The sequence below is a fragment of the Pelodiscus sinensis genome, chromosome 5 (assembly GCF_052426305.1).
Source record: "Pelodiscus sinensis isolate ZL-2025 chromosome 5, ASM5242630v1, whole genome shotgun sequence".
Classification (NCBI taxonomy): domain Eukaryota; kingdom Metazoa; phylum Chordata; order Testudines; family Trionychidae; genus Pelodiscus; species Pelodiscus sinensis.
Window position 1 is genome coordinate 131,231,338 of NC_143056.1, and position 25,298 is coordinate 131,256,635.

At 50.1% G+C, this 25,298-nt stretch overlaps 2 protein-coding genes across 12 annotated transcripts in view; both read left to right on the plus strand.

Moving 5' to 3' along the window:
- The first annotated feature begins 149 nt into the window (after positions 1-149).
- LOC102460317 (uncharacterized) lies at positions 150-2,573 on the plus strand. Its single transcript, XM_014569918.4, is given in 4 exon segments — positions 150-732; positions 994-1,108; positions 1,441-2,369; positions 2,371-2,573. Coding segments are annotated over 3 exon segments (1,077 nt in total). The 5' UTR covers positions 150-732; positions 994-1,029; the 3' UTR covers positions 2,440-2,573.
- Positions 2,574-17,713: 15,140 nt separating this feature from the next.
- The window catches only part of LOC102462624 (integrin alpha-D), a 71,152-nt gene continuing 63,567 nt past the window's right edge, over positions 17,714-25,298 (plus strand). For 2 of the 11 annotated variants that reach the window (XM_089778889.1, XM_089778891.1), the window contains exon 1: positions 17,714-17,892. The gene's annotated coding sequence lies outside the window, so the exon portion shown is untranslated. Of the gene's footprint in view, positions 17,893-22,676; positions 23,144-25,298 lie in introns of those variants that run through there. The other 9 variants (XM_089778888.1, XM_089778890.1, XM_089778899.1 and 6 more) reach the window with 7 other exon arrangements.

Genomic DNA, 25,298 nt, shown 5'->3' on the forward strand with positions numbered 1-25,298 from the left:
GGCATCCGTGCGAGTCTTGTGGGTAGATGCAGGTGCAGTCGGGGAAGGGGTGTAGTCCTGATGTGAGTGCAAGCTGTGCATGTGCGGTCAGTGTGCGCGCACACAATCCGTGTGAGAGTGTGGGGGCTGGGTGTGAATTCCGTGAGGGTGGGGGCTGGGTGTGCAATCAGTGTGTATGTGCAATCCGTGCGAGTGTGTGGGCTGGGTGTGCAATCAGTGTGTATGTGCAATCTGTGCGAGTGTGAGGGCTGGGTGTGCAGTCAGCGTGGGTGTGTGAAATCAGGGTGTTTTTGTGTCTGTACCGAGTGTGCACATAATATGTAGCCAGAGGAATTTACTGGGGATGTCACAGAGTATACTGGGGTCCTGTGTGTACAGTATAATGTTGCATAGATCTGATGGACAAGGAAAGGTTTTGTGTGTGTAGGCAGAATATGTGAGTGTGCATAAGTGTGTGTGTGAGTGAAAAGCAGAGGTGTGAATCTGTGCAGCCAGCGTGTGCCTGAAATCAGTGTGTGCAGTTTCTGTGCTCTGTGTGTGCGTGTGAGACAGGCCAGAGGGGAGTGGGAAGCTGGGGTTGGCACTTGCATGGAGGGAACATCAGGAGTTAAACCCACCAGTTTCCTAATCCCTCCCCTTTGCAGGCGGGGCCATAAGGGAGGCTGTAAATAGTGCAGGGATTTTCCTGTCCCTGGCTCCTGGCCTGGTTCCCTGTCCCTTGGTGTGCTAGCGGTAAGTCCTGGCTGCATCCCAGGGGTAGGAGGGCACCACCCGGTCAGGCGGGTGATGAGCAGGGCACAGGGAAGAGGCAGCCAGAGGAAGTTCTTAGGCTAGGGAGGGAAACAGCAGCAGAGGCAGGAAATTGCAGCCCTGCAGTGCCCCTCCTCCCCCACCAGCTATGGATGGGGCAGGAGTTCTGGGCAGAGGTGCTCTTTGAAGGGTTTCATGGTTGTTTTTCAAACCAGGGCTTCTCTTTTTTTCCCTTCCTGACAGACAGGATTCCTGGCCCTGGACTCCGGGGTCTTCTGGATGGAGCATGGAGAAGAGCAGAGCATCCGGGATCTCCAGGGCTCCCAGGAAAGGGAAAACTTGACTGTCATTTGCACAGGTAAGGAGCCTTGGGACCCTCCACAAACCAGCACCCCAGGGTGCCACACTAGAGCCATAGAAGGAGCCGTTCTGGTCTAGTCTGATGTCTTGCCAAACCCAGGCCAGAGATTCCCCCCCTCCCCCCCAAACCCGTAGGGCGAGTCAGCGAGAGATGTGAGGTAGCAAAACAGCAGCAAAAGGTTCCCAGCAAGCCACTAGAGTCTTCCACATGTCACACCTGGCTCCCACCTCTCATGGGAGCCCTCCCCTCCCGTCTCCCAGCCTTTCTCTGAGGGCTTGGAGGAGGGGCCAATTCTGCTGTGGGAAAAACCTGGATTCTCTGTTTCCCAGCAGATGCAGGAGAGAAGGAGACTCCCCAGCAGGAAGGGTGTGTGGGAGCAGACACACATGCGCTGTGCCAGCGTCCCAAGCGGAGAGCTGCTGGCAGGTCAGGATGGAGGCAAGGAGACCCCCTGGGGGAGACCCTTAAGGAGTGTGATGCTTATGGGATCCCAGAAAACATCATTATACTGGAAACCACCTACATGGGAGAGAGATCCTATAAATGCCTTGACTGCGGGAAATCCTTCAGCCAGAGCTCCCATCTGGCTCAGCACCAGCGCATCCACACTGGGGAGCGGCCCTACTGCTGCCCCGACTGTGGTAAATCCTTCAGCCAGAGCTCCCACCTGGTCCAACACCGGCGCATCCACACCGGGGAGCGGCCCTTCCCATGCAGCGAGTGCGGGAAGTGCTTCAACCGCAGCCACACGCTGGCCAAGCACGCCCGCACCCACCTAGGCACGCAGCCCTACATCTGCCCCGAGTGCGGGAAGAGCTTCAGCCTCAGCTCCCTCCCTCAGCACCTGCGGTCCCACTTACCGGGGAAGCTCCACCCCTGCCCTGATTGCGGGAAAAGCTTCAGCAGCAGCTCCAATCTGGCCCAGCACCAGCGCACCCACACAGGGGAGCGGCCCTACCAGTGTCCCGACTGCGGGAAGGGCTTCAGCCAGAGCTCCAACCTGGTGAAGCACCAGCGCGTGCACACGGGGGAGAAGCCCTATGCGTGCAACGAGTGTGGGAAGAGCTTCACCCAGAGCTCCACCCTCCTCCAACACCGGCGCATCCATCGGGGCGAGCGCCCCTACCAGTGTCCCGAGTGCGGGAAGCGCTTCGGCCTCAACTCGTCGCTGGGGAAGCACCGGCGCATCCACACCGGAGAGCGTCCCTATGCCTGCCCTGAGTGCGGCAAGAGCTTCAACCTGAGCGCCAACCTCCTCCAGCACCAGCGGATCCACCGTGGGGAGCAGCCCTACGCCTGCCCCCAGTGCAGGAAGTGCTTCAATCTGAAATCCACCCTGGTCAAACACCTGCGCACCCACACGGGGGAGAGACCTTATCAGTGCACCCAGTGCGGGCGGAGTTTCATCGACAGCTCCAAGCTCAGCAAACATGCAAGGACCCATGTGGCAGAGAAGCCTCCCCAGGAGGGGCAATGGGCTGCCGGGGGCCAGGATCAGAGGAGCGGAGTCGTTGGCCCTGCTGCGACTGCAGCTGGAATAGTGGTACCAGTTCTGGGGCCCGCCCTTCAAGAAGGATGTAGACAAATTAGAGAGGGGGCCGAGAAGAAGCGTTCTGAGTAGGGCTGTACCAAATTCATGGTCCATTTCGATCAATTTCACAGTCATAGCATTAAAAACATGTCAGCTATTTAAATGTGAAATGTCATGGTGTTGTAACTGTAGGAATCCTGACCCAAAGGGCACTGGAGACAGGGTTGCAAGCCCTGCCACCTTTCTTCTGTGCTGCTGTTGGCGGTGGCGCTTTCTTCAGAGCCACGCAGCTGCAGCGCAGTGGCTGCTGGCCAGGAATCCAGCTCTGAAGGTGGAGCTACTTCTAGCAGCAGCACAGAAGTAATTTGGCAGGATCTGGTGTTGCCACTCATTTCTGCACTGCTTCCTGCACAGCTTGGACCTTTGTCAGCAGGTGCCACTTTCTGGGTGCCCAGCGCTGAAAGCAGCAGTAGATGTAAGGGTGACGTAAGCATGGTATTGCCAGCCTTACTTCTGCCATGCTGCTGGACGGGTGCTGCCTTCAGAGCCGGGCACCCGGCCGACATTACAACCACTGCTCTCCAGGTACCCAGCGCTGAAGGCAGCACAGAAGTAAGGATGGCAACACTGTGACCCTCCTAAAGTATCCTTGTGATCCCCCTTCAACTCTCTCTTGGGTCCGGACCCCAGTTTGAGAAATCTGTATAATAGAGGGTAAAAGCACACACAAAGCCAGATTTCATGGGTGGACACCAGATTTCAGGGCCCATGACTCATTTTGCATGTCTGTGAATTTGGTAGGGCCCTCATTATGAGGCGTCCATAGAATGACTAAAGAATTAGAAAACCTGCCTTTATAATGAGACTCAAGGAGCTCAATCTATTTATCTGAACAAGGAGGAGATGAAGGGATGACTTGTTTACAGTTCACAAGTATCTCCATGAGGAAGGTCTGACCCGATCCAATGATCAGAAACTGAAGCTAGACCAATTCAGATGAGAAGCAAAGTGCTTTTTTTTTTTTTTTAAATGGGTGGGGAAATTAGTCCTGGGGACAATTTGCCAAGCGTCTTGTGGTGGATTTTTTTGTCATCAAATTTAAAATCATGATTGGAGGTTTTCTAAAATCAGCTCTAGTTCAAACATTGACCAGACCTCTGACCTGCAATATACAGGAGATAAGACTAGATGATCGTAGAATCATAGAATACTGGAACTGAAAGGGACCTTGAGAGGTCATCGAGTCCAGTCCCCTACCCTCACAGCAGGACCAAACACCATCTAGATCATCTCTGAAGATGTCTGTCTAACCTGCTCTTAAATATCTACCGAGATGGAAATTCCACAACCCCCGAGGCAATTTATTCCAGTGTTTAACTGCCCTGATGAAATTTTTCCTAATGTCTAACCTACACCTCCCTTGCTGCAGTTTAAGCCCATTGCTTCTTGTCCTATCTTCAGAGGCCAAGGAGAACAATTTTTCTCCCTCCTCCTTAGATACTTGAAAACCGCTATCATGTCCCCCCTTGTTCTTCTCTTTTCTGAACTAAACAAGCCTAGTTCTTTCAATCTTCCCTCATAGCTCCTGTTTTCTAAACCTTTAATAATTTTTGTTGCTTTTCTCTGGACCGTCTCCAATTTCTCCACATCTTTCTTTAAATGTGGTGCCCAGAACTGGACACAATACTCCAATTGAGGCCTAATCAGTGCAGAGTAGAGCGGAAGAATGACTTCTTATGTCTTGCTCACAACACTCCTGTTAATGCCTCCCAGAATCATAAAACAGGAACGTGTAGCACTTTAAAGACTAACAAGATGGTTTATTAGGTGATGAGCTTTTGTGGGCCAGACCCACTTCCTCAGATCAAATAGTGGAAGAAAATTGTCACAACCATATACAGGCAGTCCCCGGGTTACGTACAAGATAGGGACTGTAGGTTTGTTCTTAAGTTGAATTTGTATGTAAGTCAGAACTGGTACATATTGTAGGGGAAACTCTAGCCAAACATTTCTCCAGAGCTCAGTTTTATTCTCCCACACCTCACTTCCCAAAGTCCTTTATTCTCAAGCTTTATTCTCAAGACCCTCCTTCCAGTCGACAGCGGGGGGTGTTGAAGCTGCCCAGGGGCGTCCGCGGGGCCAATGGACCCAAAGCTGGCGGGGCGGGGTGCCTCCCCCACTGTCACCACCTCCCGCGGTGCGGTGGGCGCTTCCCCTGCGGCACTCGGGGCAGTGCCGGCTGAACCGCCTGTCAGGCGGCACATCTTGGCAGTCCCGCCGCCCGCATCCTCTGCGGCAAGAAAAGCCGCTCCGCGTCTCCCTGGTCTGCTGGGGGGGGCGCTAGCTCTGCGTCTCCCTGGTCTGCTGGGGGGAAGCGCCCCCCGCACCGCCAGAGGCGGCGACAGTGGGAGAGGCACCCCGCACTAGCTGCGCCCCCCCCCAGCAGACCAGGGAGACGCGGAGCGGCTTTTCTCGCCGCCGAGGACGCGGGCGGCGGGACCGCGGCGCATCTCGGCGGTCCAGCCACCCGCATCCTCGGCGGCGAGAAAAGCCTCTCCGCGTCTCCCTGGTCTGCTGGGGGGGGGGGCGCAGCTAGTGCGGGGTTGCCTCACCCCGTTTGTAAGTAGGGATCTGACGTAAGTCGGATTGACGTAACCCGGGGACTGCCTGTATACCAAAGGATACAATTTAAAAAAAATGTTTCCTTTGGTATATATGGTTGTGACTATGTTCTTCTACTATTTGATCTGAGGAAGTGGGTCTGGCCCACGAAAGCTCATCACCTATTAAACCATCTTGTTAGTCTTTAAAGTGCTACACATTCCTGTTTTTTGTTTCAGCTGCACCAGACTAACACGGCTACATTTCTCCCAGAATCATGTTTGCTTTTTTTGCAACAGTGTCAAACTGTTGACTCCTGTTTAACTTGTCATCCACTATGACCCCTAAATCTCTTTCGGCAGTACTCCGTCCTAGACAATCACTTCCCATTCTGTATGTGTGAAATTGATTGCTCCTTCCTAAGTGGAGGACTTTGCATTTGTCCTTATTAAACTTCATCCTGTTTTCCTCATTTCTCTAGTTTGTCCAGATCTTTTTGGATTTTGACCCTATCCTCCAAAGCAATTGCAACTCCTCCCAGTGTGGTATCATCTGCAATCTTAGTAATAGTACTCTCTATGCCATCATCTAAATCATTGTTGAAGATATTGAACAGAACTGGCCCCAAAACAGACCCCTGCGGAACCCCACTTGTTATGCAGGATTGTGAACCATTAATAACTACTCTCTGAGAATGACTATTCAGCCAGTTATGCGCCCACCTTATAGAAGCCCCATTTAGGTTGTTTTCCCTAGTTTATTGATAAGGTCATGCCAAACTATATCAAATGCCTTACTAAAGGCTAGGTATACCATGCCTACCACTTCTTCCTTATCCACAAGACTTGTTATCCTGTCAAAGAAAATTATCAAATTGGATTGACATGATTTGTTCTTTACAAATCCATGCTGGCTGTTACCTGTCACCTTATTTTCTTCCAGATGTTTGCAGATGAATTCCTTAATTACTTGCTCCATTATCTTCCCTGGCACAGAAGTTAAACTGACTGGTCTGTGGCTTCCTGGGTTGTTCTTATTTCCCCTTTTATAGATGGGCACTAGATTTGCCCTTTTCCAGTCTTCTGGAATCTCTCCCAACATCCATGATTTTTCAAAGATGATAGCTTTATCAGCTCCTTGAGTATTCTAGGATGCATTTTGATGCATTTTATCAGGCTCTGGTGATTTGCAGACATCTAACTTTTCTAAGTAATTTTTAACTTGTTCTTTTATTTTAACTTCTAAACCTACCCCATTTCCACTAGCATTCACTATGTTAGGCATCCCGTCACCATCCAGCTTCTTGACAAAAACTGAAACGAAGCCATTAAGCACCTCTGCCATTTCCAAGTTTCCTGTTATTGTTTCTCCCTCTCACTGAGCAATGGGCCTACTTTATCCTTGGTCGTCTTCTTGCTCCTAATATACTTGTAGAACATCTTCTTGTTACACTTTATGCCTCTAGCTAGATTTAGCTCTCTTTGGGTACGTCTAGACTACAGGGCTCTGTCGACGGAGCCATGTAGATGAGTTTACTAGACATAGGAAAATGAAGCAGCGATTTAAATAATCGCTGCTTCATTTACATCAAAATGGCCGCTGCACTGTGCCAATCAGCTGTTTGGCGGCACAGCACGGTAGTCTGGATGCGCCACAGTTGACAAGGGAAGCCTTTGTCGACTGCTCCGGTAAACCTCATTTCACGAGGCATAACGGAGCGGTCGACAAGGGCTTCCCTTGTCGACAGCGGCGTGTCAGACTACCGCTGCCAAACAGCTGATTGGCACAGCGTGGCGGCCATTTTGAGGTAAATTTAAATCGCCGCTTCATTTTCCAGTGTGTAGTAAACTCATCTACATGGCTCCGTCGACAGAGCCATGTAGTCTAGACATACCCCTAGTGCTTTTGCCTTTATACTCTTGCCCCTGCATACCTGTGTTGTTTGCTTATATTCATCCTTTGTCATTTGACCTAGTTTCCACTTTTTATACAATTCCTTTTTGATTTTTAGATCATGTAAGATCTCGTGGGTGATCCAAGGTAGTCTCCTGCCATACTTTTTATCTTTCCTACACTGTGGAATAGGTTGCTTTTGGGCCCTTAATAATAATGTCCCTTTAAAAACTACCAACTCTCTTCAATTGTTTTTCCTCATAATCTTGCTTCCCAGGGGACTTTATCATTCAGATCTCTGAGTTTACTAAAATCTGCCTTCTTGAAATTCATTGTCTCTGTTTTGCTGTTTTCCCTTCTATCAGTGTGTTTTTTTTTGTTTTTGTTTTTTTATAAGAAAAGAAGGTGTCAGTACTCCAAGTTGTTGAGAGGGGGAAAAAAACCCACAGAAAAGTTGTTGAGCAAAAAAAGCCACCCCAGGAAATAGGTGCCAGTCGGCCAGAGGGGAATTTCATTCAAATTATGATGGCAAAATAGGTGCCAGTATGTCATCCTGGGGCTTACTGTCACAAAAAAAGCACTGTCTTCTACTGTTCCTTAGTATCGTGAACTTATGATTACATGGTCCCTCCTGGCTTTGGGATCTACGACTCTGTAATGGGCAACTTTTCCCATGGCAAAGCCAGAAATCATGTGCTCTAAAAGAATCAATGGCTCTGCGTTGACATCTGTAGAATTATAGATTTGCAGGCCAGAACATTCTAATTTGAGCTCCTGAATAACACAGACCAGAAAACTTAAACTGGTCTGTAACAGCACCTCAAGCTGTAGCTATTCATATGTGTAGCTTTTTAGATTTCTTGTTCAATGCCATTGTTAGCGAAAATAGCAGCTGCCTTGATTGGATCAAGTCTCAACAAAATAAAATGGCAGATGGCTGCATCTACCTTTAGGTTATAACATTTGTGGGGTCAGGTCATATTTCAGTGAAATAAAATCCAAGCAGATTGGCCAAATTTCATTACTACAGGTTGGACCTCCTTGGTCCGGTACTCTCGGGACCTGAGCCATCCTGGACTTAGGAATTTGCTGGACCAGGGAAGGTCAAGGCTCCACTGACAGCTCCTCTCCCTGGCTTGGGTTCCCCACCCTTGCCGCTGCCCTGCTAAAGCTGGCCTGGCCAAAGCTCCCTACCCTGCTGCCCGCCAGCTGCACTCAGGGTTCCCAGGGGTTCCCCAACCCCAGGCCCTGCTGCCGCCAAAGGTTTCTTAGGGTTTCTTGGCCACCACTGGCCTGCTAGCAGGGGCTCCCTTGCCACCTGATTCCACTCACACCAGGGTTCCCTAGTCAGGGCAGAGACTCCCCGATGCCAGCTGGGCCCTACTGATGCTGGGGTTCCTCTATTGGGAGCTGGGATTCCCGGTCTATTGTTTGATCCTGCTTCTGCCAAGCATTTCCTAGGGTTTCCTGCTGCTGCTGGGGGATTCCTGGGGTTCCCTGGCTGGGCCCTGCCTGACTCCACTGATAATGGGGTTCCCCAGTAGGGGGGGGGGGGGGAGAGGCTCCCTGATGCTGCCTGGCTCCACTGATGCCAGGATTCCCCTGCCTAGCCACTGTTGGCCCAGCTGGGACTTCGCAAACCTTTATTCTCTCGGCTGGCTCCTGCTCCTGAAGCTCTTTGGTCCAGCAACATCCGTGCTGGACCACAGATGTTGCCGGACCAGAGAGTCCAGGATTTGGGAGGTTCAACCTGTATTATTTTTGACATTCAGGTATCCAAAATGCTCTTTAGTTCCCTGCAGAAAGGCCAATGACCTGTCCACAAACAGACTGCTCCAGAATCAATGCTTAATTTGAAAATGCATCCAAATAGCAAGCAGTTCTTAGAAACTAACAAAAATATATATCGTATCATGGGCTTTTGTGGGCAAAATCCACTTGATCAGATGAGCTGCAGAAGTTACTACTCATTTTTAAAGTTACAGACGAACATCTTAAGAGCAAAAGGAAGCACTTATTTCCCTTTACAAAGAGTGATCTATTTGTAAAATACTTCTTTCACATGAAAAGGTCCTTAGTATTGTGTTTCCTTATGGCTTCTATCTTTAGGAACAATGACGGTAGTGAAAATGCATCTTTCACAGGGATAGGTCTTTAAAAAGGATCACAAGGAAGTGAAAATCACTCTTTGGACCAGGGATCCATCTGGCAAAGGTGTAAAATTCCATTCTGGATGCAAATTTTAATGGATCACATTGAAGGTGAACTTTTAAAAACCAATGCTGGTGGTGAGGAGGAATACCCAATGTCTAATACTGGCCATTTTAGGTGCTGATTCAGCAAAGGACTGGTTTTGTTAATAGGATGGTCTGTTGGCTAATCAGAAGGGGACCAGATCTAATCCAAGGTAACAGATCAGAGTTCAGCCCTGACTCCACTGGTATTAATGCGGAGTTCCAGATTTAGACCATCTTATTTTTATAAGATGCCATGAAGAGTGGGATGAGGCTTCGTGCTGAGAGTTTGTGGAGTTGATTTGGGGGAGAGAAGGGATTTTTAGCTCATCTTTTACCTTCTCTTGACCACAGAAGTGGCAGGTCTTGGAGCTTTCTCTGTAGCTTGGAATTTCCTTTGCTCCCCAACCAAGGATACAAACCCTGGGTCCCAGCACCACCTTTTTTGTAAATTCCGCACTCAGCCCGCTGCTGAGCCAGCTTCTTTAATCTGCCCTTGTAAATGGCTCCCAGCAGCCTCTGATTATAGCTGCTGGTCTGCCCTACGCTCCCCATAGTCTGTCTACAGCTCCACAGGATTGTGGGGCCCAGAGAAGAGTCCAAAAGGGCTCTCCACAGGGTTATTTAGACAGGGGCTATCCCCTTTGTTCTCAGGTCTGGGTAGGGGACATGCAGCTTTTCCCCTCTAGGGGCACTGGCTCCAAGCAGCCTCAGGGCAAGGGATGGGCTGGCTTCAGGGGAAAGGAATGGGAAATGGGGCCTTTTCCCTCTAGGGGTGCCAGCTCCTATCTGGACCCAGGACGGTGGGACTGGCTGGGTCAGGAGAACTGGGAAGGGGATATGAGGCCTTGTGAGTGAATCTCATGCTGGGTTCATTAGATCTAGAATAAAATTAGTTAGGTCTCAGCCCAGCTAGGAACACACCATTGTGCACTTGACCACAGTCCCCACAAAGTTGTGGGCTCAGGGACAGCTGAGCTCATGAACCCCTGAGGCATTTCTGCCTCCTCATCTACCCCCAGGTTAGTGACTGAGGTATTTCCCCTCCCCCCTCCACCTGAGACCCCGGCCTCCCACCCAACTGCCAAACCAGAACATGCCCAACTGCCATGGAACCTCCAGAGCCCAACATTCCACACACCTGCCATGGAACCTCCAGAGCCCAACATTCCACACACCTGCCATGGAACCTCCAGAGCACAATAATCCGTTTTACATGGGCCACGTTATAAGGTAGCTGGACCTTTAAATCCTGTTTATCCAGGTCACCAGGTGCACCCTTGTTTAGTGTCATGAGGAGGGTGGGGCTGCCTCTGGTGCTATAAATAACAGACCAAAAGCAACTGATAATCCAGAGGAGAGATAGAAAAGGCAAGGTAGGGTAGGGCTGGGCTGGGCTGGGCTCGGCTCGGCTCTCATTGTTCGAAATGGGTCTATTTCCAGCCTGAGTTTGCCTGGACTCTGCTTCCAGTTATTGCACCACATTATACCTTTATCCACAAGACCGAAGAGCCCACTACGAAATATTTGTTTCTTGTGTATATATGTATAGACTGGGATCAAGACACCCCACCACCTTCTTTTCGGTAAACTGAATAGATTGAGCTCCCTGAATCTATGTTTTCAGTTGTTCTTGTGGCTTATTTCTGTACTCGCTGCAGTGTGTGTGTATATAGCACAGTATATCACAGCACAGTGCAAAGACACTTGGCCATTTGTAACTGTGCAAGGGGACAGATTCTGGAGCTGTCTAGCTCAATCCTCCACCTCCTGAGTAGCAAGAGAGGGTCCCCTAGAAACTTTATCTTCTGAAACACTGTTGCAGTATTGTCTGCAAAATGGGAACAGGCAGAAACAGTAGCTCCACTACTCAGACTGTGGGTCCCAACCCCCCAGGGGGTCGTGAGCAATTTAGAGGGGGGGGGTTGTGGTATCACAAATTTGGGGAATCCCTGCAGTAGCTCATTGCCTCCTTGATAATTTACATTCCTCTAATCTCCCAGCAGAGGGCGCCAGTCCCCAACGGTGAAACAAGAAAGTCATTCTGCAACCAGCAGGAAAAATTAAAGGCCGGGGGGTTCCCTGTGCTACTTCCCAACTGTCTGGATTGGATTGGGTTGCGTGGGAGGGAACCCTGCTGGGCTCAGCTACACAGACCCTCTTCTTCCCTTTCGTGCTGCAGCAGAGTGAGGTGAGACCAGATCAGAGGTATCCCATATAGGTGCTTCAAGAGAAAGCTGTTGCTTGCCATTTCAGCCAGACTGACCATTCCCTCAATGATCTTAAAACATGCATATTGCTTCAAAGAGACTTTAACTCCAGACTTCAACAAGAAGCTTCAGAATTGTCATTCATGCTTAAATTTGACACTTTATGTATGGGTGTAAACAAAGACTAATTATCTCACCCATTACAAAGATAGCTTCCCCAATTATCACCGCTAATGTCATTACCTCACAGAAACTTCCCCTATTATCACCCCTATGTCATTACCTCACAGACACTAACCTTCCCCTCTCACCCCCACTCTGTCCTAAAATTTGATTTGTCAATTTCACATGCGTTCATTTTTTTGATTGTATCACTTTGGTATATATGGTTGTGCTGATTTTCTTCTCCATATTGAGCTGAGGAAGTGGGTCTGGTCCACAAAAGTTCATCACCTAATAAACCATCTTGTTAGTCTTTAAAGTGCTACATACTTCTGTCTTTTGTTTCAAGGGACATAGTATGTGTACTGAGTGTTGCATTCTCTAGGCCTTGTTGTTTAAGGCAGGTTCCTCAGAGGCAACGTGTCTTGAGACCTGGGGTGAAGGTAACTTACATTTCTTATAGGTACTATTCTATTGCAGCTCACCCCATATTCTTAGGAGGCATTTTTTCAATTACTTTCTACTGTAAATTGTGCACCTGACACAGACTCTTCTAAGAAGGGTGGCAGAGGTTGTCCTAATCTCTATTTATATACACTGAATACAAAACTGCTTTACTTTAGCAAGAGAATCCCCCTTTACCATCTCTTTGACTGAGGCCCAGACAGTACGATTATGTCACATCAGACCAGAAGTGAAGCCATTCCACCTGACAAGAAGTAAAAACCGAAACCTGAGGAGGATTTGTCACGTTAAATATTTGATTGTAAAATGTATGTCATTTAACAATAACTCTGGTGTTCTTTTATTAATGCAGTTTCACTCCAACTGGAGTGTGGGTGGGTATGAGGAAATGCAGGCCAGAGGACTGGGGGTGGGGGAGGTGTAGGAGTCAAGGCTAGATGTTGGGTATGGTTAGTATTTTAAATCCTGAAAAATTTAACTAAAGAGTCCCCTAGATACAGCCTCTAGGGGGAAAAAACTTCTTAAAGTTGACCTAGTCTACAAATGTATTTTTGCCCAGACCTGGGGATCAGACCATGGCTTTGATTGTAATACAAGGGTTTTACACACTTGAGTTTGCCCTCAGAAAGTTCATGGCACCCACTTTCCCTTTGTTATTAACAAAATAGTTCACTTTCTCAGTTAGTCTTGTGCCTAAGGCTTCTGATGCTGAATGGATTACACCTGTGGTTTTCAGTTTCTTTTTTTCAGACCCTCTAAAATGTTTTATTGGAGGTATAGACCCCACAAAGGTCTGCAGACCATGGGTTGAAAACCACTGGATTACAGTGAGCATGTGCAGAGACAGAGCTGAAAAGGGCTGAAAGCCATCTTTACTCATAGCAAATGTGTGGCTGTGAGGAAGTGGTTCTCAACTTTAAGATCACAGACTACTTGCAGCCCAGTTAGCACATAACTTCAGTGCATGTAACATCCTCAAGGCTATATGGGTTTCTGTGTGTATCTATATATAAATACCTATCTAAAGAACAGTGATAGAAATGTAGCCGTGTTAGTCTGGGGTAGTTGAAGCAAAATGCAGGACAATGTAGCACTTTAAAGACTAACAAGATGGTTTATTAGATGATGAGCTTTCGTGGGCCAGACCCACTTCCTCAGATCAAATAGTGGAAGAAAGTAGTCACAACCATATATACCAAAAGAACCAAACACTATGAATTCAAGCCCTACTGTGGGAAGAAACCTGAAATAAAAAAGGCACATTCTTATAGTCCACTTCCGCTAATGAGGCTTTGTATTTTGGGGAAATATAATCTGAGTACAGCAGAGTATTCAGAAAGCCCTACAACAAAATAAAAAAAAAATGACACATGCAAACACTTGCTGGGAGGGGAAGTAAGGGAGCAAAGGATTATGTAGGGAGGGATTGGTGCTGCAGTGGGAGTGAGAGATAAGAGAAGGAAGAACAGTTGTGGGCATAGGTTGCGGAAGGGAAACTTGGCAGCAGAAGGGGGGGAGATACCTCCTTACTTTCACATATGCTTGAGACACACTTCTCCAGCTGGGAGGTGGGACTCACTTATCATTAAGGCCCTACCTAATTCATAGTCCATTTTGATTAATTTCATGGCCAGAGGGTCTAAAATTGGGTATTTGCACGTTGTCTGGAATTTCACAGTGTTGTAACAGGTCCTACCCCAGAAGGTACCTAGAGGTGTGTCTGATTCCATTCCTCTGGAGCAAACATGGAGGTGAAGAGGAAGTCCTGTACTTTTCCAGACATAACTAGGAGCCCTCAGCTGGGACACTCCCAGGAGCACGGGGAGATGAGATTTCAAGGGGAAGATTAGGAATAGGGCTTATTTCATGGTCTGGGAGTGACACATTATCACAGCCGTGAAATTGTCCTTATTGCTCCAGCTGTCCATTGCTTAGTGTGTATCTCGGCTCAATTCCCCAACCTGGTGCTTCAAGTGTAGATACCGGGGCTAGCTAGCAGAATAAACTCTGTAAGAACCTGTCTCTGTAGCTCTCAGAGACAAACTTGTCCGGTCTTAGTTTCCCTGTGACCCAAAAGAAACGTGATTGGTTGCTGTCACCACCCAAGTGTAATGACAAATATATATATATATATATACTTTTAAAAAAGACCATCTTTCTAAAAGTGCACCAAAAGAGTAAAAATATAGTTTTCAGCTACCAATTTAGGAGACAGATTGGATAGCTAAGTATGATTCAAGGTAGTTAACTGTTAGCCATCCAATCTGTCTCTTAAATTGGTAGCTGAAAACTTCACTCTTACTCTTTTCGTATGCTTTTAGAAAGATTGTCTTTTGAAAATTTTTAAAAAATTTTTGTTGTCTTTTTTATCTTAAATGTAGTGTGCTTTGGTGATCACATACATACACACAAACACTGCAGGCAATGGTCTTCTCTCACCCCCCCTCCCACAGTGATCTCTCACACATACACTGCAGCCACGGTCATCATACACACACACACACTACCGTGACCACATACACACACACACACACATACTCTGCAGATCATGGTGATCTCTCTCTCGCTCTCTCTCTCTCTCTCTCTCTCTCTCTCTCTCTCTCTCTCACACACTCACACCCCACAGTGATCTCACACACACACATAGAGGCTGTAGCTCATTGAGGGATGTGAGCATGAGCAGGGCCTGCCCACAACATTTTGGCACCTCAGGACGGGAGCTCAAATGACTCCCCCATATGCACCAGCAGCAGACACAATTTTCTACACTCTGGGTCCTAGTGTCACCTCCCGCGGTCGCCTCAGTTCACCTCATGGGCTCATTCATATCAGATGCATATTTTCATAAAGCCCATGGCATGTCCTGTCACACCCATGTTATGCAGTTAGATTGTGGTCACAGACCATGGGATGTTCAGTCTCATGGGCTTAACAGGCAGCTGACCTATTGGCTCCTTTCCCTGTCTCAACCCAAGAGATGGTCCAGAAAGCATCTAGACAGCAGCATGTCTCTTCTATAGCTGCTATGACTGTTCCTGTTCTATGCTCCTGAACTCCTGGCTTGATCTTGGCTTGATTTGGACTCTCCAGGGTCAGCCATGGTCCCCTCCAATGAGTCTCAAGACAGGAGGACAAGGGCCATGAGTTAGAATCATGGAATTGTAGGGTTGGAAGAGACCTCAAGAAGTCATCAAGTTCAACACCCTGTTAAAAGCAGGACCAGCCCCAATGAAATCATCCCAGCCAGGGCTTTGTCAAGCTGGGATGTAAAAATCTCTAGGGATGGAGATTCCATCCCCTCTCTAGGGAACCTATTTCAGTGCCTCACCCCCTCCCAGGGAAATAGTTGTTCCTAATCTGTCATCTGCCAGCACTGAGAACAGCCTCTCTCCATCTTTTTTGGAACCTCTCCTTCAGGTAGTTGAAGGCTGCTATAAATCCCCCCTCACTTGGCTCTTTCATAGACCAAATTAGCCAAAATCCCTCAGCCTCTCCTGATAAGTTATGTGCACCCACCCCCTGATAATTTTTCTTGCTATCCACTGGACTGTATCCAATGCATCCACATCCTTTCTGGAATGGGGAGAGGGGCTGAACTGGACACAGTACTCCAGATGTGGTCTCACAGTGCTGAATAAAGGGGAATAATCACTTCCCTTGATCTGCTGGCAATGCTCCTCCTAATGCAACCCGATATGCCATTCACTTTCTTGGATTCAGAAATCAAACATGGCTCCTTATAGACTGGGGAGTGGGGTAGGGGCCATGGCCTGGCAGAGCAATCTTGGCAGCCTATATCCCAAGACCATGTACCCAGCTTCCAGGAAGACTTCCATGATTGGAACCCACAGTTTGTGTTGTCCTTTTGGCACAAAAATATTATAAACGGAAAGGGAACAGCAGGCTCCAGAACTCAGGGCTCTAGTAGCTGCAGGCAGCAGTGGCCAAACTGCTCTACTCCCCCTGACCCACTGTGCACACAACCCAGGGGCTGTTCCACCTCAAAGGTTGGATAGGCAGCAGCTCCATGGCTTCTGATTGGCTCCCTGCCCTATATAAACCCAAGAGGCATTCCAGGAGGGGTTCAGGCAGCAGGGTGAGGCATCTGTAGCTGCCAAGACTGTGCCTTGCTCTTGATCTCCTGGCTTGATTTGAACTTGCCTCCTGGCCCATTTGCTGGTCCCTGACCCTCCCTACAGACCCTAGTCTGGACCTGACTATGGGTTTCTCAGCTGCTCCTAGCTTCAGGTTTACCCCTGCTCTGATATCTGGCTCTGCCTACCTGCTCTTTTTGGGCAATACCAAGGAGAGACCCTATAAATACCCCCAGTGCAGCAGAGGACTCCCCGGCTACGTCTACACTGGTGGGTTCTTGTGCAAGAACCCACAGAGCATCCACACTGCCCACTCGCTCTTGTGCAAGAAAATTTACAGTACAGCTTCAGAGGACAGGGCTTCTTGTGCAAGAGCTACGCTCTTTTCTAACAAGTGTAAGCCCTCTTGAGCAAGAGCTCTTGTGCAAGAAGGCAGTGCGGACATGCTGCAGGGGTTTCGGTTGCAAGAAAGCCCTATGCCTAAAATGGCCATCAGAGTTTTCTTGCGCAAGAGAGCGTCCACATTGCCATGAATGCTCTTGCGCAAAAGCACATGGCAGTGTGAGCGTGTTCTTGCACAAGAACCTTTGCACTAGATATTCTTGTGCAAGAACCCACCAGTGTAGACATAGTCCCCCAGTATGTGAAACTGAGCTGACAGTGGAAGGCCCATGAGCTTGCTCATGACTCACAGACTTGCAAATGTTCTTGGTTCACCTGTGGGACCTGTGAATGGAGGTTGTGGTGGGTGGAGGTTGAAGGAATAGAATCCAGAACAACAAAATATTTCCCAAATAGAGGACTGAGATAGCCATGCAGGCCACGAGGGGAGCATCATTTGGCAAAGAGAGTTTTCACTGTTGCAAGTGGGGGGTGGGGGGTGGGAGGAAATAAGGAACCTGGGAGATGCAAGTTCACTTGCAACTAACCTTAGACTACCAAGGATTGGGACCATGAGATAACGAGTGCAAATGGCTTTAATTACTTTAACCTACTCTGGAAGGAGGGGAAAAGGGAGATTCACTCTTGCTATCTGCAATCACTCTTACAGTCTGACGAAATACAGGCTGAGCACCAGACACCAGGACAGGTTGATGCTGAAGTTCACGTTGTTGGTATCTTCCTGTGATGACCCTAGAGCCAGTCGGCTGGCAAGGTGATCTGAGCAGAGGGTACCCTCAGGAGGTCCTTCTTGGGGATTTCCCTTTTGGGTTCTCTCTTTCATGCATTGAGGATGATTAGGCCATGTGCAGCATCTGGGTCCATAGGACTTCCTCAATGTCCTTGCTGGGCCGTGTGCATTCTGTGCAAGGGGCTGTGTGCACTGCAGGGGGCTGTGTGCACTCAAGTTTGGGTGAGTAAAAGTTCATGAAAAGTTTGTTTCCCACTCATACTGTGCATTCATTCAGGAAAGGGGAACTTACAGAACTTAAGCCAATAACAATTCAGCTTTACATCCATTATAACTTGCAACACCACCTTTGCAACACCACCACTCCCCACAGGAAAGCTCCGGTCTCCCAGGCAGGATTTTGTAAATTGAATTGGAGTTGCTGTGAAAAACATCCTGACCGAGGCCCTGCATCCACAGGTAAATATCCGCAACTGCGTCATTGGCAATCTGTTAAATTATTTCTTTTCTGAGAGGGGAGGGTTTGGTTATGGGTTGGATCAGAGCTGTCCCTACTAGTGTAGATGCTCTACGCAGTCCAGCACCCTTCCTGCGCCAGGGGAGCGGCTGCTCTGTGAGTGTGGGGGCTAATCACCAAGGTGTGGGTGAGTCTCCCCTATCTGCAGGCAAATGTGACTCTTGGCCAGCATGTATAATTTATTAGGTGACAGGGACACAGCATAGAAAGAATTTGTCAGCACAGAAACCAGAAGCAGGCAATACCATCCAGCTCACAAACAGGCCCCTGACCCCCTTCCTGTATCTAGGGTTGCCAGGTGTCGGGTATCCTACCGGACAGTCTGGTATTTGAACCCTCTGCCTGGTAAAAAAAAAATCAGACAATACCGGACACATGCAGGGATCTGAGGGATAAGGGGTGTCCTGATGGTAACCTGGTGGGGAGGGTTCCCGCGTGGTCTAGGGGATAGTCCCAGCTGGGAGGCGGGGCTGCAATCACCTCTGGGTGCGTCTGGTCACGTCAGAAGCCTGGCGGGGGTGGGGGGAGTGGCTGGGAGTTCCAGCCACTCCCCCCGCCCCCGCCAGGCTTCTGTGCAATCCTAGCGCCAATCGTGGCCCCGCCTCCCAGCTGGGACTATCCCCTAGGCCACGCGGGAACCCTCCCCACCAGGTTACCGTCAGGACGCCCCTTATCCCTCAGATCCCTGCATGTGTCTGGTATTGTCTGGGAGTCCCAGCTGGGAGGCAGGGTTGTGATTGCCGCTTATCGTGTGTTTCTTTTTTTTTTTTTTTGCTTGACCAAAAAAATACCGGGTGTCCATCTGGCAACCCTACCTGTATCCAAAGTCAGGCCAGATTAATTCTCTCACACAGCAGCTTGGTGCCAGCTACCCAAGCCAGATCCCTTCTCTGGCCTTTGTCCAGTTTTGGGGGCAAAAGGTGTCACCAGGTCACTCCCCTGCTGAGCTCAGGTTAGGACAGGCTTCTGCGGTTGTGTACATGCAGGAGGCTATCACACTGAAATTTGCATCTATCTAGGTATTGGTTCAGTGCCGAGGGAAACTGAGGCACACACAAGGGTTTCTACAGGACAGTACAAATCACATGCAGCATAATAAGGGGACTAAAAGCCCCACTTTGCAGGGCTGCAGCTGTGGGGGGCAGTGGGTTTCCAACTTTCCCAGACTGGTCAGACTGCATGCCATTTGCTGTCATGGTGACCAGTCTGGGAGAATTTGCAACCATGGAGCAGGGCAGGGAGGGCTGCTTCCTGCAGGCTCAGGGCAGCAAGTGGCATGAACACAGGCTGGCGGTGCAAAGGGTGGAGACAAGCGATGCTTTGAAGGGGAAAGCATCTCCTTTCCAGCTGCAGACTGTGCGGCCACCCCCAGCTCCTCCAGAGTCCTCCAGCCCACGCTTGAGCCATGTGCCACACGGAGTGAGTGGGGTCTTGGAGCTGCCAGACTCCCAGTGTGCATCCCTAGGCATATGTCCTATGCAGCTTGTAAGCTGTGTGTGCCTAAGGACGGCCCTGGCTCGGAGAAATGCTAATTCAGATGGATGTTTGTTCAGGAGACGCATGAAAACCAAACCATCGAGCCCTCTCTGAGATGGCTAGCTAAAAGCCAAGGAGCTGCCGCTCACAATGCAGGCTGTGAAAGGCCACTTGGCAACTGAGCTGTGTGGGTGGGTGGGGTGAGGGTTTTCCTGAGTGGGCTGTGTGTGAATAGAAGGAAGTCGTTGCGGAAATGTTAGCCCCAGTAGTGCGGAAAGCCCTGAGAAGTAGGTGAGAGGTTTTGCAGAGAGGGCTGGCTGGAAAGGAGGGTGGGACTGTGAGCAAAGAAACTATCTCCCCTGTTTGATTCCTGAGGTGTTCAGGGAAACAGGATTTTGTATGTTCCTTGTACACAAACAGGATTGTGTCAAAGAAACACCTGACTCCATCATCCATTTAATCTTTAATTATAAACCCCACAAGACCCCACACAGTGACTAACCACTCAATGCAAAAGGGACAATGCCAGGGGCAGCAAGTGGAGGCCACCTTTGCGGAAGCTAGCCTCAGGCTCTGTCCCTTCTTCCCATGCCCCCCCAGTGGTTGGAGCCCCAAGACCTTGTGAGGGCCACCCCCCTCGCTCCCGGAGAAGTGCTAAGGCTTCTCCCCCCCAGCCGGAGGATCCCGGGCTGACTGAGCCTTGATCCCCCTCCCCACCTGCCTGGAGGAGCCCCAGGACAGCTGCATCTCCCCTCCTCTGCCCAGACTAAGCTGCCTTGGGGAAAAGGATCTCTTCAAAGACACTCTTGTTATGCCCCTTGTAGGTTCTGGGGCAGCTGAGGGGGCATATTTGTGACTCGGCTTCCTGGGTTCCTATGTAATTTCTCTGGAGTCCTAAACTTTACCACCAAAGCCTGTAACTGGGGCGTAGGGGTCACAGCAATCCCAGAGGAGGCAGAGCCTTCCTGGCCTATTATACCCCCCCCCCCCCCACCCATGGACATGACCACTATCATTACAAGAAGACATTGGAGATGGATAGGGCATGTGATGAGAAAGGAGGCAGACGCCATTGTAAAGAGAGCGCGTCACTGGACGCCTGAAGGATGACGGAAACGTGGGAGGTCCAAGACAACATGGCGGTGTACTATTGAGGCAGACATGAAGAGAATGAATTACAACTGGGACACACTGAAGAAAATGGCCAAAGACAAACAAAAATGGAGAACCTTCGTTGCTGCCCCAGATGCCAGCGGGGGTAATAGGCATTAACTAACGAACCATGGACAACACTCTTTACAAATGTGCCCTGAGGAAGGGCTAATAGCTGCCATCAAGAGGGTCCTTCATTTATTGGCAAAGCTGGTAGGTATGTTACGCACCATTCTTTCAGACTAAATTGAAGGAGCAAATAAACACCCCTTTATGGAGTGAGAGCTTGAAATGGGAAGCCACTGCCCAAGCCAGCAAGCGACAAGGGAAGGCCTTGCATGTGAACAGGAGCGAACTTCATATGGCAGATACTAGTCATGTTCTTCAGTGCACACATGGTTGGTAGGGGCTCAGTTGATGAGGTGAGGAGCATGTTTCACGAACAGGCTTGTTGCCTCCAAAGCACCCCCTAGTGGCTTGGGATGGCCCTTCAGGCCTCCTACCCTTGGGTTTTCTGCCATCACTGACTCCCAGCTCTTAGGGCTGAATCCCTCTTGAGGGTTCTGATTGGCGACCTACTTTATGGAGTCCAAAGCTCTTCATCAGCCCCACAAGGCCAACCCTGCTTCTCCCTGGGTCAGGAGTCTTAGAGCCCTCCCTGTTGGGGTTGTGCTGACTCGGGTCAGCTTCCCCTCCCTGGATTGGGAGGGGTCTGCGGTCAGCCCACCTTTCCCTGTCGGGGTCTCCTCTGCTAGGAGACAGGAAGCAGTATAAGTGGCTGAGAGAGAGGGGAGCCTCTCTGTACCAGGACCCTGGTCTCACACCCTTAAACGATGCTTGATTTGTGCCAGGGCTGGGGCCAGGCACCTCTAGGCTTGGCATTCATAGCCTGGCACTTCTAAGCTTGGCCAGAGCGCTGGGCTCTTTAAATTGCCACCAGAGCACGGTGTGGCATGCTCTGAGCAGCGCTAAGGGCTGGGAGAGGGTGCACTCTGGGTGGCACTGAATGCTGGCTGCTCCGGCCCTGCCCCTTCCAGGAGCATGGAATCGGGTTCCCTGTCAACCTTGCCCAACCTGGTGTTCCTCCCCCTCCTTCCGGTATTACTATTCCCCCAAAACCACATTCCTCTCTGCCTCCTCCCTTCCCTCAGCATCTCCTGAAGAAGTGCCAGGACCCTTTACAGGGATGCTCAGTAGACCAGAGGCTGACCTAGGGCAGTCCTTCCCTCCTACTCTTAAAGGGACAGACCTCCCTGTTACAAACCTCCACTGATTCCCAGGCCACTTTGGTAATCTCTTCTGATCGCCTGTGGGACACAGGTCAAAAACGGTCCCCCAAATAATTCCAAAAGCTGAACTTTCAGAGACATTTCCACTGCTGATTTTAAAATTGCGAGTGCAGGAGAATCCACCACCCTGGGTGAGCTTTTCTGATGGTTAATCCCCCACACTGTTAAAAAATATGCACCTTATTTCAGTCCAAATTTGTCTTTAAACTAGGATAGCGAGGGGAGATCAGGCTGTGGCTCAGTGTGAGGGACAACCCACCACACAGCTGCCACTGCAGGAATCCTACGCAGCTGGCAGTCTCCTTTGCTCAATGCTATGCTCGAATCGTGCTAGAACCCCCCCAGAATGTTGCCCTGGCACTTCTTGGTTACACATAGCCTTGTGACACTTTTCACCGTGTCCAGGGGTGCACCATTACCACCCACTCTTAGCAGGAGAGATCCCTGCCTGCTCCCTCATCTGGGAGATTGTCTTCAGCTCTTTCCCACTGCAGGCCAGCAATGTACCTCAGCCATTTTGTTACAGTTGAGTGTCCAGCCCCCTGCCTTGCAGACACCTGCCACCAACTTGCTGCTTCTGTAGAAGCACAAGGCACTTAGAGGTGTCTCAAGGAAAAACAAAGCATTTAACCAGTGGTGAAAGTAAGTTAAAATTTCTTACAGGCACTGTCCTATTGCAACCTGGGTTCCGGCCAATTCTTTCAATAGCTCCCTGATGGCTTTTGCAGCAGCTCAGCCAGCTCTTGCTGGAGCTGTGCATATGGGCACACCCACTTACTTTCACCTCTGCTTTTAACAGAACTTGAGGGAGAGATTCAAAGAAGAGGAGGTGTGAGAGGTTAGACACATAAGGTTACAGTTAAAAAAGAAATGCAAAAGGCAGTCTATAGCTGGGACCAATGTTCCCTCTAATTATTTTCCATCCATGTGTGGGATAAATTATGTGCACCAAGTAGGGTTGCCAGGTGTCCGGTATTCAACCAGACAGTCTGGTAACAAAAATTCAGAAAATACTGGACACGTGCAATGTCCGGTATTTTCTGGTTTTCTGGCTGGACGCTGGACAGAAGCCTGGCGGGGACTGGGGGAGTGGCTGGGAGGAAGGATGTAATCAGCGCTGGGAGCCCTCAGCTAGTTGTGCTTGAGGAGGAAGGGAAGCTCTGTCCCTGCTCCTGGGCACTGGTCAAGCGTGTTGTGGAGCCGGAGCTGGACTCGCTCGTGCTTCACCAGGACCGTGCATGGGACGGGCAGCGCCCTTGGATCTGCACATGCCCAGGTCAGTCCCGCTCCCGGTCGGCTGATTCGCTTCCCACCACCCCCAGCCAGCCCTGCTGTCCCTGACCCCCCCAACCAGCTCTGCTTCCTGCTGACTGTCCCTCCCCCGATCTCCCCCAGCCAGCCCCGCTACCTCCGACTCCCCCCCGACCAGCTCTGCTTCCTGTCGTCCCCCCTTTCTTCCTGGCCAGCCCCGCTCCCCTCCTGGCCGGTCCCTTCCCCCGATCAAGTGTGTCCAGTACTTTTTCTGAGACTACCTGGTAACCCTAGCACCAAGGCATGTGTGCATGTGCACCACAAGTAGAAACACATGCTGCTGGCTGTGAGCACTCTGCTAATCAGATGGGTAGTATCTGAATCTCTTCTGGGTGGCTGCCGAAGCGCTCAGCTTACAGAGAGCACAGGCTGGGACCTTAAGAGCATCCCAAGTTTGAAGGACAAGAGGCTCCCTGTATCAGGCTGTGGAAGGGGTTAAGTGGCTTGGTAGGCCTATTAATGCCACTAGCTGCACCTGGAGGTAGAGCCAGGCAGCAGGGAATCGATTGCATCAGCTCAGCTGGGATGGAAGAAGCAGAGCCTATAAAACCAGAAAGCTGGCAAAGGCAGTGCAGGTGTTGGGGGGTGGCTGGAAGTGGTTGAAACCAGGCGTGGTAGAGAACAGGCCATGGAAGGAGTAGCTAGGAAAGGAAAATTCAGAACTTCTGAATTGAGGATCCCTGGACTGAAAGCTGGAGCAGAGGGTGGACTGGGGTTCATTGACTGGTGCTGGGGGAGTGACACAGCATGTGGTAGTGAGTGAGGAAAACTACCTGGGATTGCTGAAGATTTTAATAGGCCCTGGAAGTGGGGAGATGTGCAGTGACCAGGCTGGAGGGCTGAGTCATGAAGAGGCAGCAGCAGTTTGCAGAGCTAGAGAGGAGGCTGCAGATTCACAAAGCCAGAGGGATAGTGTGTAACTATGGGAAGAGGCTGTTGATGGGGCTAGTCCCAGAACAGCTAGGAGGGGGCACCATAGCAGTGAGTGGGCCACTCTCTCCTATATTATAATTGTGTTGCATGTTCATGACTATATGTCAATGATTTTAATGTAAAAACAATGATTTCATGTAATACAAAATGGAGTTGGTCACCTTTGACCCCTGGCCCCCATCTTGGGCTTTGCCTTCTCCCTCTGGAACATTCAGGGACCGTTGGGGAACCGGTTCTAACTGGATTTTCCCGCCTTGGTGAAAGTTCCACTCCCCTCAGGTTTCCTGTCAAGATGCCCATAGACTGGGGTGGGGAAGCTTTTTTGAGTTGGGGGGGCTGCTGACCCTCAAAAAATCAATGGGGGGACAAATAAAAGAACCACCCACCCCAAAAAACCTTATCACAGATGTGACCCCTGATTGAGGAGATAAACATGTTCCCCTCAAACCAGAGCCTAGTGGGGGGGCCCCCATAGGCTGTGGGGTGGGGCCAAAAATGAGGGGTTCAGTGTGGGAGGGGGCTGCCAGGAGACAAGCTGGGGGGAGCAGTGTGAGGTGGACAGGGGTGTGTCGTCTGTGTGGGAGGAAGGATCCAAGAGCAAAGTGGAAGTGCAGGGTCTGGGCAGGAAGGGGGTACAAGAGTGAAATGAGGGTGCAGGGTCTGGCAGGAGAGGGATGCAGGAGCCGGCTGGAGGATTGTAGGGTGCAGGAGTGGGCTAGGGAGTGTGGGGTCTGTACAATGCTGGTGTGGGTTCCCCAATGTTGGGGGGGAAGCCTGGAGCCTTAGGGGTTGGATCTGGTCACCAGGCATTAAGTTCCCCACCTGGCTATATAAGCCTGTGAGTGATGTCAGTCACTGCTGTCCACCCCAGAGGCAGCAAGAGTGCAGGTCTTCTCAAACTCATCCCCATGAGCGCCTATCAGGAGAAAAAGGAAGAGACGTCCCAGCCATTAGCCATCACCGAGCACCATCCACTCATCTGCATCCTGAACCACCTGCAGCTCTCTTCTCTCCCTGCATAACATCAAGGGACTCCTCAGCTGTCTTCTCCAAAGGCTCTGTGGAGCCCAGGGGTTGCAGGTCCTGAGCACCTTTCAAGTGGCAGTCACCATCCATCACCAGATCAGGTCTTTGTATAGGGGTCTCCCTGCTCTGACTTTTGTGGGGCCAGGGTATACCCAGGTGGG